This window comes from Macadamia integrifolia, chromosome 11 (genome assembly GCF_013358625.1).
Source record: "Macadamia integrifolia cultivar HAES 741 chromosome 11, SCU_Mint_v3, whole genome shotgun sequence".
Classification (NCBI taxonomy): Eukaryota; Viridiplantae; Streptophyta; class Magnoliopsida; order Proteales; family Proteaceae; genus Macadamia; species Macadamia integrifolia.
Window position 1 is genome coordinate 32,839,870 of NC_056567.1, and position 20,146 is coordinate 32,860,015.

General features: G+C 36.3%; 2 protein-coding genes across 7 annotated transcripts; both read right to left on the reverse strand.

Moving 5' to 3' along the window:
- Positions 1-8,249: 8,249 nt before the first annotated feature.
- LOC122092763 (two-pore potassium channel 1-like) lies at positions 8,250-11,862 on the reverse strand. 6 transcript variants are annotated; one of them, XM_042663045.1, is made up of 4 exons: positions 11,640-11,862; positions 10,348-11,452; positions 8,789-8,943; positions 8,250-8,597 (listed from the first exon to the last, which is right to left on the reverse strand). In XM_042663045.1, exons 2-4 carry the CDS (start codon positions 11,253-11,255, stop codon positions 8,389-8,391), a joined length of 1,272 nt encoding a protein of 423 aa, XP_042518979.1. In that variant the 5' UTR covers positions 11,256-11,452; positions 11,640-11,862; the 3' UTR covers positions 8,250-8,388. The 6 variants fall into 6 exon arrangements, with proteins under 6 accessions (XP_042518979.1, XP_042518977.1, XP_042518976.1 ...); XM_042663043.1 differs by having other exon boundaries at positions 10,348-11,460; XM_042663042.1 differs by having other exon boundaries at positions 11,600-11,862.
- A 4,773-nt stretch (positions 11,863-16,635) lies between these two features.
- On the reverse strand, positions 16,636-17,727 carry LOC122094192. Its single transcript, XM_042664918.1, has one exon. It carries the CDS (start codon positions 17,545-17,547, stop codon positions 16,876-16,878), a length of 672 nt encoding a protein of 223 aa, XP_042520852.1. The 5' UTR covers positions 17,548-17,727; the 3' UTR covers positions 16,636-16,875.
- Positions 17,728-20,146: the final 2,419 nt, after the last annotated feature.

Consider the following 20,146-nt stretch of genomic DNA (forward strand, 5'->3'; position numbering starts at 1 on the left):
ATCATCTTGAATTCTTAGAAGAAAAAAAATACTAATAATAATAATAAGAAGAAGAATAAGAATAAAGGATTGTCATCAAAATCAAATAAGAGAGTTGTTGAAAATTATATGATTATTTAACTCTACTTTGTCATGTGGCATGTTCTGATTTGGAATCTTAACTATCTTGCCTTCATTTTATTTACCTTTGTTTTATCTTATGAAGTAATTAGTATGCGAGGATAGTGATTCCATTATTAATATACATAATGCTTGGAATACAACATATGGTACAGATTACTAAGGATCTATATCATTACTTTCATTAGAAAAAAGGAAGAGAAAGATAGACACAGTGAATAATACTTATTTTAAAGAGCTTTTAGTTTATGGATAATACTCATTAAGCCAAGTTAGTTCTTTTTTCATTTAATTTGGATGTCTTTAAAATATTTACCTCATTTGAAAAAGGAGAAGTTAGGGTCCCCATAATATCTTTTTTTTTGGCTTATCGCTTTAGTAGTTATTCTTTTCTTAATTATTATTTGGAAAAACTTTTCAGCTACGCCGAGTGTTTTTTATTATTTTTTCTCTCATGCTCTGAATATGTAGGGCCCATGTGAAATATTTCTTTTTCAAGACTATTACTGTATATGTGATGCACAGATTCCTCCACACACTAGCATCGTAGAGAACTCTCCTTTTTTTTATTTTTTATTATTATATAGGACTCGAGGGAGCCCCTAAAGAAGTATTAATAAAGGAGAAAAGAATACAAGTGGGAACATAACCCGCCTTATCCCAACCCAAACAACAGAGGACACTCGCACTCTCAAATCAGAACTAAACAACTCAAAGGAAAAAATACATTCTAAATAGTTTTTAAGTAGTTGCAGGGTGGTCCATCTTGGATTTTCCATCTTATATAAACCAGACATGGAAATCTCAATTGCAAATACAAACCAGCCAGATAATGTGTTCTTTTACCAGCTTACAAGTTACAACCACCAAAAGTGAGATTAAGATTTCTCAACTACTGATAGAGGTGGGAAGCACATCAGTCAAGATACTCCAATTAGACGTGTGATCAACAAAGGTATATGATTGTGGTGAATATATAAATATTAGAACAAACCCATTTCCTGAAACTATTAGCACTCCATGGGCAACTGCATAGATAGACTCTACCCACCATCAGAAGAAGATTCAAAGCCCTCAACTCTTGTTGAACAGATCACTTCAGGTTCTTGCCATGGTTACAAGAAATTGGTGTTTCATGAATGTAAGTTAATGTCAGGCAATGTTAAGCCTCTTGATGCACCATTTACAGGACCATGTAGTCCTCCTGTTTCTCAGAAAATGAAGGGAGAAGAAGATGGTTGTGGTGTCCGAAGTATAAAGGTTGTATTGACTAAGAAGCAGTTGGAGGAGTGGTTGTCATTAAGCAGCAGTGCCAAAGGAGTCTCCCTCACTACAGAAGAGTCTGCAGAAAGGGTCCTTGAGGCTTCTCAACTTGGAGAACCTCATCAGAGATGGCAGCCATCTTTGCCCACCATTCCAGAGTATATGGTTTGTTAGGATAAGAAGAGAAGCTTCTTTAATTCTCTCATAAATTCTTTATTTTCTTTTTCTTACTTACCAATCCAATTTCATGAACATTTGTATAGATATTGACTAAATTAGAGGTTGCTGTTTTGGAGAATAGAATGTATTATATGTATATAGTGAAGTATAGTGAAGGCTCACTTAACACAGGAAGGTTTTGGTAACATATTTATGTTCACTAAATATATGAAGAGCTCCTTTCCTCCTTTAAAAGATGTATCAAAATCCCTTGGGATGCCATGACTAGGGCTGATATCTCACTTGATTATATGGTTTGGCTGGCCTCCAAGAACTCTGACTAGGTAACCAACCTGATTTACAAATTGTAGGTCAAATTTGTTGAGTTCTCCAACTAATTTCATTAACAGAAATCTGCAAGCAGTTCATAGATGCAATTTACAGATTTTATTGATATAATTTGCAAGCTGGGGATGTACCAAACTAGTTGTTGGGAGTTTAGTCCCACGTCCGTTATCTAAGACCTTCGATGTGTGTTCATATACAATTGGACTATCTTTACCTAATAGCTTAAGCTTTAGGTTGGACTCTCAACTGGTATTTCGTGGGTTTTTCCTCAGCAACTGTGATATATAGAGAGACACTTCACTTTAATTTTCACCCTTGGCGCATTCAGTATCGCATCATTGTTACCCTAAGTTCTATTTTCTCTGATGACTGCTGCCTCGCCATCAATTGACTTCTTGGCATTCACCTCAGAGTTTGCCTTCATTTCTGTAATCTTTTTCCACCATTGTCAAGCAACTTATTGTCAGATGCCAAAGAAAATATTTCATTTTCAGGCTACTTTCTAGTTTTAGTGGTCCCCCAGCACTGGTTGTGTAACTCTCTCTCCAAGTCTTGCTGCTGCAGCAATGAACTTTTCTTGATGGTAACAAAAACACATGGTTGTGATGTTGACCTCTTCCTTAGTCCAGTGTCAATTGATAGGAATCCTAAGCATTGGCAGCAGCCCCACCTGCTAAGAGGATTCTGTTCTCTTCCTGTATAATTATTAGTGAAATCATCCAGATTGAATGAATTCCTCTGCTTCAAAATCACATTAACCACAAAAAGGAGCAACTGGAGCCATGCCTGGCAGATCTCAATTTGCCTCTTCAACTCAACTTTCTGATTTTGATCCTCCTCCACTATTAGGCTGTGTTTGATAGCCAAGAGAAGAGAAGAGAAGAGATGAAAAGAAAATAAAATAAAATAAAAAAGTACAAAAATTTCAAAATTCTCTTTGTGCTCAGCATGTCTTGATTCAAGAGAAGATTCTTTTTTAATTTCAAAATTCACCTTGGAATGGTGAAATGTTCCTTAGCTGCAAAAAAATAAAATAAAATAAAAATAAATTAAAAATCTTGCCAGATACACAAGAAAAAAAAAAAAAAAATTCTTTTCTTTTCTTTGGGTGGTAGCCAAACATACATATTTTTTTTTTTTTCTCACCATTTCATTTCTTTTGTATGGTTTTCTTTAATTCTATTTATAGATTCTTTTTCCTTTCCTTTTCTTTTATATTCTTCTCTTGGCTACTAAACACAGCCTTAGAGTAAGTTTCAAGCACTTCTCAAAATCTTTTCTGCCTTAAGCAGAATGGACTCTTTTGACATGGTTAGACATTCCAAAACTTTACCATCCTCTTGTAGGATCAAACTCTATCAATGTTCCACCACATCATCTCCTTTGACTACTCAACTGCAACCATTCGCAAATCAGTCTAATTTCGGATTTTAATCAATCGGGTTTTCTACCCATTGTCATCAAGCCAAGCAGCTCTAATTGTATACTGTTGAAACTTTCAAGGAAGGCTTTTGATGACGTTTTTGTTGGAACTTATATTTTGTGGATATGTTGTCCACATTATCATTTATTTGTCAGATAAATCTCTTCTAATACTATATATTCATATTAAGATATAGAACCATTTTTATGAAGTTAGTCTTATGCATCATTTCACAAGAATGAAATAAATGAAAAAAGATGAAAGAAATGTTAAAATAAAAAATAAAAGAGGGCCAAGATCAATGTATATATTTATATACACACCACCATAGCATACTTGGTCCATTCCTAATCCATCTGCAAATATCAATTAATAATAAGCACTAAAACATAGCCCAAAAAGAGGAAAGAACATATACGTTTCCTAATCTTTTAATCCATACAAGACATTGAGGCTTAGAAAGAGAAGGCTAAAGAGAAAAAGGGATAAAAAGTAAAAGAAAGGGAAGAAACTCATACCATTAAAAATGCTGGTTCTTAATAACGCCAAGTAAGAAAGCATTATTCCAATTCTATATACCTTTTGCCCACTTCTCCAATTAATAAATATATATATATATATATATATATATTTCTTTCCTACTAGTTTATGATGCCATTACCAGATGATCCCCACTTAATGACACTAAGCCGACAAGTCAGATGAAGGGGGATAAGAATCTCATCGACTTTCCATTTAATGACAATTATGCCCTTGCTCCCTCCACTACTGATTTCAAGGGATTATTTCAGTCTTGGGTTTTATGTTTGTTCGAATCAAGTTTTCCTTACCTATCGTGAAGTGAGAATCTCTTAATCTATGGGATTTAACTTTCAAATCACAATAGTTGAATAAAATTTTGGGCTAATATGATAGCATGCTATCGCTTTTTTCTTAGAATTCCTTGTGCGGGTGGGCGGATGAATCATGTGATATTTTGATTGAAAAAAGATTCTATGAGCCAATCGTAGAATGAAAACTAGCTAGCACCATCTTTTTGTCTCTGTCGTCACTTGAAATGACTTCTCTACCCCTTGTAAATGAAACCGTTTCGTAACTCTTCATATGATATGTTGATGGGATTTGAAAAAGGTTCTTCGAGCCAAATATAGAATTACCTAACCTTTATTTCTCTCCTAATATGGAAAATGACCACTCTACACCTTATGTACAAAACTATCTCATGATGTGCCCTCTATTCCTATTTTGATTTTACTTCACTATTTCCTGACAAGGGCAGCTCAGATGTTCCATAAAGGGCCTTTTTCGTAAATAGACAATTAAGCAAAGAGAAATGTGGAAACAACGGGAAGAAAACGAGGTTAGTTTGGGTAAGACATGGTAGCAAGTCACATGAGAAGAGATTAATTGAGTTGTTTTAAAATGAAAGGATGAAAAGGAAGGCACATTCATAGAATAATTTCACAGTACTGAAAGTCTGAAACCTGTGAAGAAATCCAAAAACAAACACCTTCCGTCCCAGAGAATCTTTGCAGAGAGGGGACAAACTCCAATAATCTCTCTCTCTCTCTCTCTCTTGTTCTGTCTCTGTGATTTGAGTATGCCCTAAAGCCGTAGCAGGGCTAGGAGACCCATCTGGAGATTCTGGAACAGTAAAGCAGAGGTCTATAGATCAAGCATGGCGATCCCAGAAAAGCTTCTGAAATTTAAGAATCACCTCATCTTCGGAACCATTGTTTCAGGTTTTCTCCTTTCACTGGTCCTGTTGGCGCCCAGGTTCGTTAACGTGCTTGCGTACTTTTGGCCACTCTTCCTCTCTACAGCTATGTTTCTGGCCGCCGCCGTCCTCATTGGCCGGGTATCTCCGGTGGAAGCTGAATCTTCAGGGGAGAAACCTGGAGAAGGGATCTTAGATTACGTTGCAGGACAACCGGGTCAGGTGGAGGAAGAGCCCTCGAAATCTGAGTGAAGGAAACAAATGGGTTTTGAAAATCTGAGAGTTTCAGATCTTCAGATGAGTAGATACAAACCCTGTTTCTCTTCTCTTTCTCGTTCTCTTTATTTTAGTGTTTTCTCGTATTCTGAGGATTTTTGTAGGGGGTTCTGAGTATTCTAAGAATTGAAAGGACATGAGATGTAAATTTTGGGAAGAATTAATAATTCTCAGATGATGTTAATGGCAGCTCAGTCCCAAATCCCAATTAAACTTTCGTTTTCTTTCTTTTGTTTTGAACTATTTCGAATTCATCATTTCATTTGGTGCTGATGTGACCATGGATTTAGTTCATGGTATCGATTTATTTAAAAAATATATATATATCATTTTAGACTAAAATAGTTTTTTTTAATAAAGAAAATTACATATTCATATGTATCGACTTATCTGTATTGGTTAGGTATCAATATCAATATTGCTATTTTTATTGTTGGTGATACTTGATATTGATACAAATTAACTAATACGACTGATACGATACTGATTCCTAAAACATCGTGTGGATTATGATTCTGTGACCCAATTATCATTGACAAAAGCTTTCCTTCTCTTATATTAAAAATTATCGATGGTTCACGATATGCATATCCAAAGGATGGAATATTAAGAATTCCAATAAGTCAAGTTTATTGGAGTCCCATCACCTCTATCATTGATTATTGGGAAAATTACATAATTACCCATTTTTGGGTTTTCTTTACAAAATTACCCACAAAAAGTTTTGATTAACAAAAATACCCAAAATCAGGTTTGGGTTTACAAAACTACCCAAAATAGTGAGTATTCATCCTCCACATATAATCATGTTTTTTTTTTTATTACTGAAACTTTGAGTGGGTAGTTTTGTAAATCCAAACTCAATTTTGAGTATTTTTATTAACTTAAACTTTAAGTTGGTAATTTTGTAAAGGAAAACCTAATTTTGGGTATTTTTGTTAACTGAAATTTTTGGTGGGTAATTTTGTAAAAGGAAATCCGTAAGTGGGTAATCAAGTAATTTTCCCTTGATTATTTTGATTGGACTAGCTAAGAAAAGGTATATTTATTAGATCATGTAAAGGAGGAAGAGTTTATCATAACATGAGAGTTCAATATAAAATCAAGTCACCATAGTGGTGAGTAGAATTTTCTTCACCTAATAAAGGAAAAACTTTATAATGATATTTTCATATGAGCTCAAATATCCAATATAATCATAGGTCGGAGGTAGGGGTGGAAGATTATCTCAGCAAGGCTTGGATTGAGCTAGGATTGAGATTTTGAAACTCGGTGTGGGGTGGCTAAGCTAGGCTTGGGCTGAGGGCTCAAGTTGAGATCAACGCAACCCGACCAAACCTTATATATATAAATATAAAATATTTAATTATATAAAATATTTAATTATTTTACCAAAAACAAATAGAATATATCCATACATAATAATCTCATACATATGACAAAAAAAAAAAAAAAAAAAAAAGAGTTGATGAGGTCAAGGTCAACAAGACGGACAGTGGGGGTCAGTATTACTATTATTATTTGGTAAATAAAGAATTTACCCCAATAAATATGTGTGCAGTCAATGGTTTTAGTCTAGCAAAGATCATAAAACCATGGGATGGTAAACCATCACATGATAGTTAAGAGTCTTCTTTGTAAGGACATCTGTAATACTATTCATAGCCGTTGAAATACATTGAGAGGAATATGTGACTAAAAAAATAGAAAATGGAAAAATTAGGAAGGAAGTCTTAAGATAGGACGTTACCTTGGTCCTTGTATGTCGTTTATGTGGAAAAAATCATTGAACTTTTGGCCTTTGGGTGGGGTGGGAGTTGGGAGGAAAGAGAGAGAGAGAGAGCGACATTTCAAATGTTCAATGATTTCTTCATTCATATAAAAGTTCCGTGGGACCATCACCGACATTAATCGATATTCAATACTCTATAATGATATTACTCAATGAATATGATTGTGATCATCATTTAATATATCATAAAGTTGAAGTTTGCTAGTGTAACCATGGTTTCAAATATTAGTATTGGAATCGTCATATCAGTCAATCTGTATTAATATTGGCTTAAGCCTCGATCGTTATTGATACTTAATTGATCTCATATCAATGAAAGGTTTTTAGTAAAGACAAATTAGTCTAAAAATAAATAAAAGTGAGGTAAAACCATCTAGTATGACCAACACATATCAATATTGATATTGATCGAGATTGATAGATATTGATACCAATTTAAAACTATAGGTGGCCATACAATAAAGATTGTGCTTAAATCTTACCCTTTTTTGGCAGAGTAAATGTATCAATATTGTGAGTGATATCTTGATCCCTAGCATGCTGGCCTTAGAAAAAGTCGACGAAGTGTTATGCAGAATATTAGCATAGGACTATTATTATAGAGGAAACCTTCTAATCCACAAGATTTGACCTTATTATTTGGTCTGAAAAACGAAATCAAATTTTTGACCTTCGTAGCTAAGGGAGCAAATTAATGATCACATTCACGATCCCACTATTTCAATTATGAACGATTCCTACATTAAAACACAAAGGTACATGCCACAAGAGAGGCATAGTGGTCATTGTGACCCCATGTGTCTATGGCACAGTGGCTGGTTGGCTCCTTTTTGACAAAAAACTTTGTACCTTCGATTATAATGGCAAATCATCTTGGATGAATTATTCAATCTCACTTTATGTCGCTGAAAACTTTCTTCTTGTACTGTATACTAATGAAAGCAGGTGTAGGAGGATTGAGAAGGCAGCAAATATCATTTTTCCCATAAGAAAAGTCTTTCTATTTTTCAAATCTGGTTTGATAATTATGGAGTGTGACGAAAAGAAAGAAAAAAAAGGATTAATAAGGTATATAGTATATATTGATATATATATATATATATATATTTCAATTATTGAATGTAATTAAATGCAAAGTCTTTTCTAAACTGTTGGATGATTTAATAAATATATTAGATTTTTTTCAATCTCAGACAATTAATGATGCATTAGTCTGGTTAAGACCCAACTAATCCGATTAGTTGAAACCCAAAACCTGACTAAGATTAACTCATTCCTTAAATAGATAGGTTATAATGCAAGGATACAGACCCGCCTGACAATGCCAGACCCAACTGAGACCAGCCTGGCCCAATCGAGTGACACCCTTAGCAGAAATAATGCATTGGAAGGCCTAGGTAAAGCAATCATTCTCTCTCCAAGTTTATTCTTTGTTTTTCCTCCCATGGAAACATTTTCTTCTGAAGGTTTTAAAGAGCGGAATTGAGGTCCAGATTCGGCTGATTCCAATTCAAATTGAACGGAATCGATCAGAAATCGCTAGCGGGCGATGTCAAAAAGAAAAAAGAAAAAAAGGTGAGGAAGAAAATGCCTATTTCTCAAATAAGCACATTTATACAGGTAGAAGAAACAGAGTTAATATTTACAGCAGTGGATCCTAAACCACTCCAAGAAAGTGCAAATCAACTACCTGTTTGAGATGATTGGGCAAGCATTAAATCCGATACAGACAATGTCCCAGACTGATCAACATCAAGATCCTCAAACTCCTCCATTACAAGAGCTATATCTTCTTCTTTGATCTTTCCCATCTCTTTGAGCTTATATATGACGAACTCAGCGGCTCTGTTAAGAGACAAACGAAGACATGAACAACAGAGAAACAACAAAGAATTCAGCCTTATGCAAACTAAATGGGGTAATTACATAGATCCGATCAAAGATAAAAAATAAAAAATAATAGTAAAAAGAAAAGAACACCCGCAACAACTCAATAATATCCCACCTAGTTCGGTCCGCTATTTGAGATTATACTTGAGTTAAGACCTAAACTATGCATGTCTTTCATCACTACTTTTTCTATATTATTTTAGACTTGTCCCGAGCTCTATTGGAAACCATTAATGAACTGAAATCATTAGGAAGCAGCCCTATGTAGCTCCTAGATTGATGATTTCAACATGCTTTTTTGTGTTCTAAACAATTTAAACCAAGGCTATAACAAGGCAACTAAACTTGGAATCGAGATCTAGATTGGTCTAGTCGATTCTGATTCAACATGAATCAACATCAGCCTGAACCATAGAAACCCAGCATGAAATGGCCAACTTAAAACTGCTGGAAAAATAGATCCGATCAAAGATAAAATATTAAAAATAATAGTAAAAAGAAAAGAACACCCGCAACAACTCAATAATATCCCACCTAGATCAGGTCCGCTATTTGAGATTATACTTGAGTTAAGACCTAAACTATGCATGTCTTTCATCACTACTTCTTCTAGGTTATTTTAGGCTTGTCCCGAGCTCTATAGGAAACCATCAATGAACTGAAATCATTAGGAAGCAGCACTATGTAGCTCCAAGATTGATGATTTCAACATGCTTTTTTGTGTTCTAAACAATTTAAACCATGGCTATAACAAGGCAACTAAACTTGGAATCAAGATCTAGATTGGTCTAGTCGATTCTGATTCAACATGAATCAACATCAGCCTGAGCCCTAGAAACCCAGCATGAAATGGCCAACTTACAACTTCTGGAAAAAATACAAGAAACAATCAAAAGAAAGTTACATATTTTAAATACGCCTATAGATGTAGAGTTTCAAGAATCAGAATATGATAGATTGGATCGGAGTCAGTGGATCAGCCAAGCGTAATATCCCAATTCCGGCCTATCCTTGCTGAGTTCCCAGGGTTCAGGCTGATTCTGAAAGCCAAATCCAAACTAATGCCAAAATTAGAATCAGCTGTACCTGCTCCAGATCCAGATCCCAATTCTGAGTTTAATAACCTTGATAGGGGCGCCTTTCAGAGTAAAAAGGGCATACCTAGCATGAGGCTCCTGCAACTGCAGGGTCTAGAGAGGTTCATAATGTATGCAGCCTTACACCCACTTTGTAGAGAGGTTGTTTCCTACCTTGAACCCACGGCTACCAAGTCACAATAGAGCAACCTTACCGTTGCACCATAACCCATCATTTAGAGTCTCTTATTTAATTCTTAAGATGCAAGCTCAACTTACTTACCTCACAACCCCATCATGGTCAAGATCAGCTGCCTCAAGATCTGTGGATGTCGTTCTCCGGTTAATAACCCAATCAACCAGAACATGTTGTCTTCTTTCAGTATTAAGCTCAGCTAAGCATAGGAAGAACTGAGCTAAGCAAATAGTACTTGTTAGTATCCAAAACACAGCAAAGACACGCCCTGTTTCAGTTGAGAAGCTCTTATCACCATATCCTAAAGTTGTGATAGTGGAACAAACACAGTAGAAGGCATCAACAAGATCCAATTTTTCAACTCTATATAAAAATATTGTCCCAACTAATATTAGCAGTAAAAGAACAATCAGAATCACAACAAACTTGTATTTCAGTTTGTTGGTTTGAAGCTCTTTGACAATCTCACTTGCTCCAACATTGTGATGCATATGTAAGGTCTTAACCAACAGTATTTCTTGTTTTTCTACAAGATAATCTGCTGCCTTACTGAGGATTAACCCAATAAGAGCCATGCCTGAAAAGACAAATGCACAGGCAAGTAATTTAGTGAGTTTGGTATTTGGGACAAGGTCTCCATATCCAACTGTGGTCATCGTTACAATACAGAAATACACAGCATCCAGAACCCCATTTGTTTTCTCTCCTCCAATCTGATTCCTGACGAGGAAGAAGCAGATGGCACCTACACCAAGGTAGATGGTCAATAACGAGGCTACCTGAACAAAACTAGGATGTAAATCCCCTAAGATGAATTGGGATCGTGGAAGAGAACCTCCTCCACCATTCTTCTCTGATTGAGGAAAGTCTAGTGGTGGAGCACTTGTACAGCGGCGAAATCTCCCTTTCTTTGTAGTTTGCTTTCGATTGGGTTCAGGGGAAGGATCTAATAAACCCACAAGCAAAGACTGTTTTTTCCCATCAGAATTGGCCATTTGAAGATTTACCAGAAATCAAATTTCTATCAGAATGCCTAGGTAATGTTCGTTGAAATTCCTTTCCAGATCAGGGCTGAGATAGAACAACTTATCTCTGAACTTAGGTAAGTGAAGGAACCCTTCATCAGAATTGATGAAGACTTGCAAATACGAAAGCTGGAATCAAAATTTTAAAAGGATAAAGGCTTCAGATCCTGCACATCTACAAAGAACATGAAATGAATATATTTATCAAAACTGATTTACTCAGAAAATAAAGGAAGAAACAAAATTAATAGGATGAAAGATGAATCAATATCAAAACAGAAACAGGAAATAAGTTGTAATTAGTAATTACTCACAGGAGGAGGAAAGAAGAAAAAGGAAGAATGGAAGTCATACAGGGGAGATTTTTGGGTTTGCCTTTAGTATGAATTCAATTCAACACCGCTTCTGAGTTCTAAGAGAAAAAAGGGAGCCCAAAAAACAAAAGGTGGATCGACCGGGGAATCGGGATGGTCGGTGGAGAATCCGAAATTAGAAAGAGTGAGTCACCTCCTCCGTAGTGCAGGGAATGGATCCGCTGTTTGTACGAATACTTGAGCGTATAAATGAGCATTTAATACCTGTCCCATTTTATGATCATATCGATTTTTCCTTTTATGGTGATGAAATCCATAATAAACAGTATCATCATTCGTTATCTATCATACCCAATTTCCTTCGAAAATCTGCAACTTCCTTCATTTGAGGCATTTGAAGTAAAATAAGGCAACCAGTAACATCCATGAAGATAATGAGCCACAATGTCGAAACATGATTGAGATGAATTCAGACTCACATGTGTGTTATCAAATTGGAATATGGATGATCAGATAATCGTATGAGCAGCGAATCCAATTTACCTTCCAATCTACCTTGAGTCCTGAATCCTGATCCTCTCTTGTATCCTGGAGAGTAATTATTCTCTTGCAACATTCGAAACATGACACGTATCAAAAGGTAAAACCGACAACCTTTTCGACCTTTTCATCTTCTTTTTTTTATTCCCTTAACCCACTTCATAGAACCCAACCCAAGAAACCCAAGTCCTAATCTGGCTTGGGTTGGGCTCCAACATATGCAATCTCAAACCCAAGGTTGGGTTGGGGAGTCCAGAAATGCAATCTCAACCCAAAGGGGTTGGGCTTATAACCTCATTGTTGCTGCTACCACTTGTCTAGCCTGCCCAGCCCAACTGAAGCCCATACATGTGACTATGTGATTTTTTTTATAAATGTTGCTCGTGTAGCAAACCCTCTTGATGTATCTTTCCCCACTGCCATACCTCTTAGGATACCGATACTCCTTCTCTAATTTTTTTTTTCACTCACTAATAGTTGTTTTCACATGCAGAGGACTGCAGAGAAAATCTTAGACTGTATTTGGTATGTATTTTTGGCATAGATTTTGAGTCTATAACGCATTCTATAGCGAGAAAATAAAGAAAACCCAGACTTCATAAAGCAATTTACACATAGAATCTATTCTAAGAATTCATGAGGAAAAAACCCTTAGGTTATTGGTGTGCATTCTTATAATAGATTCGGGTATTGAACATATCTTGAAATAAGGAAATGGAGAAAAATTGGGCTTCAGATTGTATTCTTGACCCAAAATCTATTCCAAAATACATATCAAACACAAGTTTTAGAACTTTTTTTGTGAGGAGGTTAGAAAACACAAGCTTAGAACTCACTACCTGGTTTTCACTTGCAGATGGAGTTGGTATTCTCAAGGAAGTCATGAGTCTCATGACCAGAGCTCCTCATCCATTTTGGCTCATTTTCCCGCACGGAAGGGGGGGGGGGGGGACCCCTGCACACATCATTGTCCATTGATGTGGAGTTGCAAAGTAGTGTTTTCTATGGAACATATTTTATTAGAGAAAGCTTTCCATGTGGTGAAGGAACTGTATAGCCATCAATCATTGTCTATCTTCCATTTACCAATGATCAATAATATATCATTCCCATTATTTCTCTATGTCCTATGGACACTATCCGAAGACCTTGGCCAAATGATTCACCATTCACCGTTTGTGAAGGAAAACTTGATCCTATTTTATTGAATTTGAAGCTGAAGAGCCTAGATCTAACCATGAACATTGGTCCCCTCCAAGGTATAGAGATAGAGAGCCAAAAAAGAAATTATGGAGTTATAACCACATAAGTGTAAGAGAAACCTTGTGGCTCAGTTCGATGTGTACTAGTCTATGCGTTTTTATTATATTGAGAAAATGAAGAACGAGAAGTTTGGGATATTTGCTTGTCTTGTGAAAATAAAAACAAAAAAAAAAGGGAGAATGTTTCCTGCCTCTCCCCCTAAAGTGATTTTTTTGGGATATTCCAAGAATGCATACTGAAAACAACCAACCTTAGGTTGTGTTTGGTATGCATTCTCATAATAGATTTGGGTGTGGAATATATTTTGAAATAAGGAAATAACGAAAAAATTGGGCTTCAGATTGCATTCTTGACTCGAATTCTATTCCAAAATACATATCAAACACAATTTTAGAACTTTTTTTGTGAGGGGGTTAGAAAACACAAGCATAGGATTCACTGCTTGGTTTTCACTTGCAGATGGAGTTGGTATTCTCAAGGAAGTCATGAGTCTCATGACCAGAGCTTCTCGTCCATTTTGGCTTATTTTCCTGCCTGCCGGGGGGGGGGCAGTCCATTGATGTGGAGTTGCAAAGTAGCAAAGTAGTGTTTTCTATGGAACATATTTTATCAGAGAAAGCTTTCCATGTGGTGAAGGAACTGTATAGACATCAATCGTTGTCTATCTATCTTCCATTTACCAATGATCAATAATATGTCATTCCCATTATTTCCCTATATCCTATGGATATTATCCGAAGGCCTCGGCCAAATGATTCACCGTTTATGAAGGAAAACTTGATCCTACTTTTTGAATTTGAAGCTGAAGAGCCTAACTCAAACCATGAAGATTGGTCTCCTCAAGGTATAAAGATAGAGAGGCCCAAAAAGAAATTATGGACTTAAAACCACATAAGTGTAAGAAAAACCTTGTGGCTCAATTCGATGTGTACTGTCTTTGCATTTTTGTTATATTGAGAAAATGAACAAGAATGAGAAGTTTGGGATTTTTTTTTTCCTGCCTCTCCCCCTCAAGTGACTTTTCTATCGTCCATCGATTGAACCAATAGGGGGTCTTCATTGGTTCTAGCTTGCCCATGTAGCTTTCAAGGGGAAAAAATATTCTAAACTTCCCCCTATCCGGAAAAAAAAAAAGCTTTATTTATTGATGTATATAGTTTTCCTTCACTCCTTCCCCAACTCATGATATGATCTTATAATTGGATTTTAGGTTCATCATTCATTGCCACATCGTCCTATTGTTTTTTTTTTTGGGTAAATAAGATGATGTGGAAATACCACATCATTGTTCAACATGATCACAAATATGGAAATACCCTTCCTGGGTTCAATCAATGTGTTTAAGTGCACATCGTGAGGTGATCTGTAAAAACATCCTCCGCAGTGAGTGTAGTGATGCAATGAGCGTCAGATGATCGAGATGACCTCGGTACATGTGTCTAGATGCACCCAGCCATCCGATGGTCACTGCATCACTGCACTCACTATAGAGAATAATAGCTCGGATGCTCGAGGTGATCCTGGTGAATAAAGACTCGATCCTTCATTGTTTTAGTAGTTGGAATTATTCGTATTCTCACTAGAAGAAAGTAGGGATTTATTTTGATTGTAAAGGAAAGGAAGTGAAATTTTCTAACCTTAAAAACAAATTTTTGTAATAATTATCCTACATTATTATATCACTAAAAATATAATTAACATATTATTATTAAATATAATTTACAATTTACACATTTTATTCATTTATGTTTGATAATTTTTATTTTATTTTTTATTTTTCTTCCAACCAAATAGAGCCTAAAAGACAAATGGAATTGGTAGCCTAGTGGTGAAAATGCCCTCAATCCATCACCGCTAGAGTCGATTGGTTGTAGATTCGAATCTTGACATGCTCCACTATCGCCCATTGATCTTGCAAAAGCCCCCCTTATCGTGGAGGGTTTGTCCTGTGGCTATGATCACTACTATGGAGCACTCTTTTTTCCTACAAAAAAAAAAAAAAAAAAAAAAATTAGAGCCTAAGGAATTCATGCAATGGAATTGATCAATTCCAAAACCATGGAAGAAATTCGAATGAAAATCAAAACCCATTTTCATCGCTCAATGAAATATCGATCCCATCTATCATACGGTTTCAATTTTGGTGGGATTCCCATGATTTCAATGGGAACGACAGACTTGTGAGGAAAACGAAGGTCGGACGCGGGAGTGGGGGACCAGACTCTTGACGTGTGGACTGGGACTGGGACTGGGACTGGGACTGGGACTGGAACAGGAACAGAAGAAGAATCTCTCAATCATTCTCAATCACAATCTCAAATTCTTAGTCAATGTTGAGGTATTTTGCTGGCGTCTGTGGACCTACAATGGAATTTGGCGGAAATTGCAAGGAAATTACAACGAATTTGTGGAGAGCTTATCGCGAAATTCTGCGAAGGAGATCATCGCTTATCGTTCATTGCCGACTGCAGTAGAGAAGGAATCGCTAAACGATGGGACAGGCCGACAGGTGAGCAATTGAAAGGCTAAAAGGTACCAAGTTTGATCTTTTTTATCGTTTAATTTTCTCATATTTCAATACTCTCTTTCGTCCTCTTCCGCAAGACCTAATATTGAAGAAGAACCAAGTCAAGCGAGTAATTAGAGAGAAGCTTCCAATAGATATGGTAATTGGCAAATCAAAGAAGAGAGAAAACTCACATATTTACTCAATTCAGAATCCAGTCGTAACCTTTTGTGAATGGTAAACAATCAATTTGAAGATTGGACTGGTTCTCCATCTCAATCAGTTCGGACTTGTCTTTGTCTAATTGAATTTGGCCCTTTCGATATCTTCTTACTCGTTATCTTCATGGAAATTGATTCACTATCACAAAAAATTGATCTAGAAGGGGAGGGGGAGGGGGGGATTTGTTAACCGTCTTAATCTCAGGATATATCTATTACGCTTCTTAATCTGTAATTCTAAAGATCTTACAATTCCCCAACCCACTAATCAACCAAGCTAGATCAGATTTGCTCCACAGCTGATGTAAGGTTACCCAGGAATTGGTACCAAAACAAAAGTAATCTTATTCACTAAATCAATGAACTCTAGTTTCTGCAACTCCATTTGGATTCCTTCTTGCTCATTTAATTTGGGAATTGATAATATAAAGCAAACGACCCTTGAACTGCAAAAGAGATTTTTTTTTAGTTTTTGGGAAGTAGAAAAAGAGAGTTCTTAATTGATATGAGCCTCAGAACAATCATTGATCTACAATTCTATGTAATTTTAATCATTTCATCACAACCACAAGAGAAAATACGAAAAAATCTCCCATAAAGCTAATCTAGGGAAGCTTAGTTGGGTTAAGAGAATTCAAGAAGAACAACAAAAAGAAAAACAGAGTGAGAAACAAAAAATGCTAAACATTTTCTGGGATCTGAAATATGATATTTTGGAGACTGGTTTGTTGTTGCAAGTAAGAGTTTTAAACCACAACCAGTTGCCGCTGAGCTTCGGTTTTGATTCTATGTTTAAAATTTCTTATAAAATCGTCACATTTTTTGTTCAATTCCTCTGTACTTCCTTCTTCTTCATCTTCATCTTCATCTTCAGCTGCTGCCACTGATGCGGGTACGGAACTGCTTTCTCTTCCCACTGCAATCAAATACCCATTTTGATCTTCCACTGTAATCAATCGCCCATTTCCTCCTCTTCCTCCTACTACTAGAGCACTCTCTGAATTCTTGGAACTCCCCAATACAACTTCCTCCTCTGTGACCGATGCCTTCTTGTCTGACAATTCAGATGCCCCCTGAAGATCATCTCTATTCCTCCTGTGTAATTCATCATGAATATGAATTCCAGCCGTCTCTAGTGGAGAAGAACTGATCAGACCAGAGTTCATGGCTAGGAAGACAAGGATTCCATTGCAGAGGAGAAACATGTATTTCCTTTCAATAGTATAGTCGAATAGTTGGGCAGAGAACGTAGAGAAGTACAAGTTGAATGAAAGGTCTAAGAAAGAGATCATAGAAGAGTGGGATAACAGGAAGCAAAAGACACAGAGAGAGATCAGGAACTGAAGGGCCTTCTTCAAAATCTGGGTTTTTTCTAATTTGATCCCAGTTTGTTGTTTCTGACCCTTGATACTGTCCATCTTCTCTTCTTGAGCTAGAAGAAAGAACTGGTTGTGTTTGAAGAGAAGAACACACGGTGAAGAAGTATATATATAACTATGAAGTGTGTGAGAAGTTGGTTTTTGTGGAGGACTCAAGTCATTGGTGGTGAGATAGGTGGGAATATCTTAAAGCTAAGAGATTGTGATGGAGACATGGACAGAGACTTAATAAATTAATAGGTAGACCTGCTAAATGACTACCCAAGAGACACGAGTCTCTAATTATCTCATGGAACTGAGATGAGACTGACTAATCATGGACATTTTTATATCGGAGATTGATCAGTTTCTTATTACAAAAAAAAGAAAAAACTTTTTTTAAATTTTCTTACAAGTCATGTTCGAATGGAAAGTCATTACCAAAGGCCTTGGTCAATCTTTCGGCAGCATTATTATTATTATTTTTTTTTTCACGAAGCAGACCGTGGCTGAGAGTCAAGTCTACTCACAGTACATTGTTTGAAAAAACAGAGATGGACCGAGTTTTGCTCCACCAAAGGATGGAGAGAGAATCTCTTCAGCAACACGGTGAGGCCACGGCTAGTCTTGATAAGACTGAGTCAAGTTCATAAAAATCTGTTCTACATAAATAAATCAATATAGCCTAATGGTGAAAATGCACTCAATCTATCATCATCCAAGTTGGCTGGTTGTGGGTTCAAGTTTGGGCATGCCCACTATCCCCCATTGGTCCTGTAGAAGCGATGTTTGTTGTATGGGGGCTTGTCCTAGGGGTTAGGGGTGTCAATCAGTCGGGTTTGGTCGGTCTCTATCGGGTCTAATTGGGCAGAAATCCTTGTACCGTGAACGCCCATTTACTTAAACGGGCCTAGGTTTGGGGGGCATTGTACGATTTGTAATCGGATCGATCAGTGTCGGGCTTTAATCGGGCTACCTTAAACTGGCTATGTGCCTATTTAATTCTAAACATGCCTACCCTAAAATCATTTTTTCAACAAAATAAACTAGTGGCTTTACAATTCAAGCATTTTTCTTTGACTTTTAAGAAGATAAGATTCTTAGAAAAGATATTTACATTTTAAGCATTACTCATATTTTGTAGTATCAGTGGTAGAATAGGTATTTACAATTTAAGCATTTTTCTAAAAGGGGTTGGGTTGGTCGGGCTAAGTGAGTCGGTTCTAACGGGTTACTTAAGTGAGTCAGGCCAGTCGGGCACCTGACGGGCTACTACTCTGCATCGTAAACGCCCGTTTAATAAATGGGCCGGGCTATTAAATGGGCCGATTTAGGTTGAGTCTTAAGCGAGTCAAACTAGGTCGGGCCTACCAGTGCAGACTCAGGATTGACACCAATACTGGGGGCTATGATCACCACCGTGGAGCACCATTTTTTTATTACCAAAAAAAAAAAAATCAATTTGGTAGAAGATACAATATTTATAAAATTAAAATCGAATAAAAACTAAATAACATTTTTTGGATAAAAAAAGTGAATAATCTTCATAACCTCATAATCATAAAGAAATCAGTATTCTAGTCCTTATTTTTTTTAGGGGGGGGAAGGGTGAATTATTCCATTCCTATTAGGTTTCCTTTGCACAGAATCTTAATAATTCTTTTTTTTTGTTGACGACCCCATCTAGCTGCACTTTTGCCTGGCTGCCCTCTTTCCGCTTACTTACATCTTGCATTCTTCATCTCTTATATCTTTTTCATTTTCATTTTCATTTCCATTTCTTATCCCTCTTTTTTAGCATCTCTTATACCCCTGTTCTGTTTCAAACCCATTAAGTTGGGATAAAGTGGAGTGAATTGTTTTTGTTCTACAGTCTAAATAATTTATTTTCAATTTAAGTGAAAACAAAATTATTGAAATACATAAAGCTGAAAAGGAAATTACTACCTCACGAAGATTCATTCTCACAATATCAAATCTAGTACCTTCCAAACCCTCCTGAGATTCATTCTCAGGATATCAAATTTAGTACCTTTCAACCCTTGGAAAGATACAAGTGCCCCTCCCAAACGCTACAGTATTGGGACCCTTGTGCACTAGGTTAAAAAAATAAAAAAACTCACTAGACACACGATTGCAGGATGTAATATGGTGTTGATTCAGATCAAATTCTGCAACTGCATTTGGCTCCCCTTCTTAATCTCAGGGTGTATCTATTAGGCTTCTTAATCTGTTATTCTAAGATCTTAGACAATTCTCCAACCCACTAATCAACCAAGCTATATCAGATTTTCTCCTGCCGATGTAAGGTAACCCAGAAATTGGTACCAAACCAGACCAAGTAGTCTTATTCAGCAAATCAATAAACTCTTTTTTCTGCAACTGCATTTGGATTGCTTGTTCATTTAATTTGAGAATAGATAAATAAAGGAGAAGACCCTTGAAAGGCAAGAGAGATCTTTTTTTTGGGGAAGTAGAAAAAGAGAGTTCCTAATTGATATGAGCCACAGAACGCTCATCTATCCACAATTCTATGTCATATATTAATTATTACATCACCACCACAAGAGAAAATACCAAAAATCTCTCCTGATTCCTGAAGCTAAACTAGGAAAGCTTATACAGTGTTGGGTTAGGAGAATTAAAGAAGAAGAAGAAG

Coding starts and splice junctions, on each gene's coding strand:
- LOC122092763 (XM_042663045.1), bottom strand. CDS start 11,255: ATGGCCAATTCTGATGGGAAAAAACAGTCTTTGCTTGTGGGTTTATTA. Junction 8,944..10,347: donor GACCATGATGGGGTTGTGAG/GTAAGTAAGTTG, acceptor GTCTCTTAACAG/AGCCGCTGAGTTCGTCATAT. Junction 8,598..8,788: donor TGCCCAATCATCTCAAACAG/GTAGTTGATTTG, acceptor AATTGGAATCAG/CCGAATCTGGACCTCAATTC.
- LOC122094192 (XM_042664918.1), bottom strand. CDS start 17,547: ATGGACAGTATCAAGGGTCAGAAACAACAAACTGGGATCAAATTAGAA.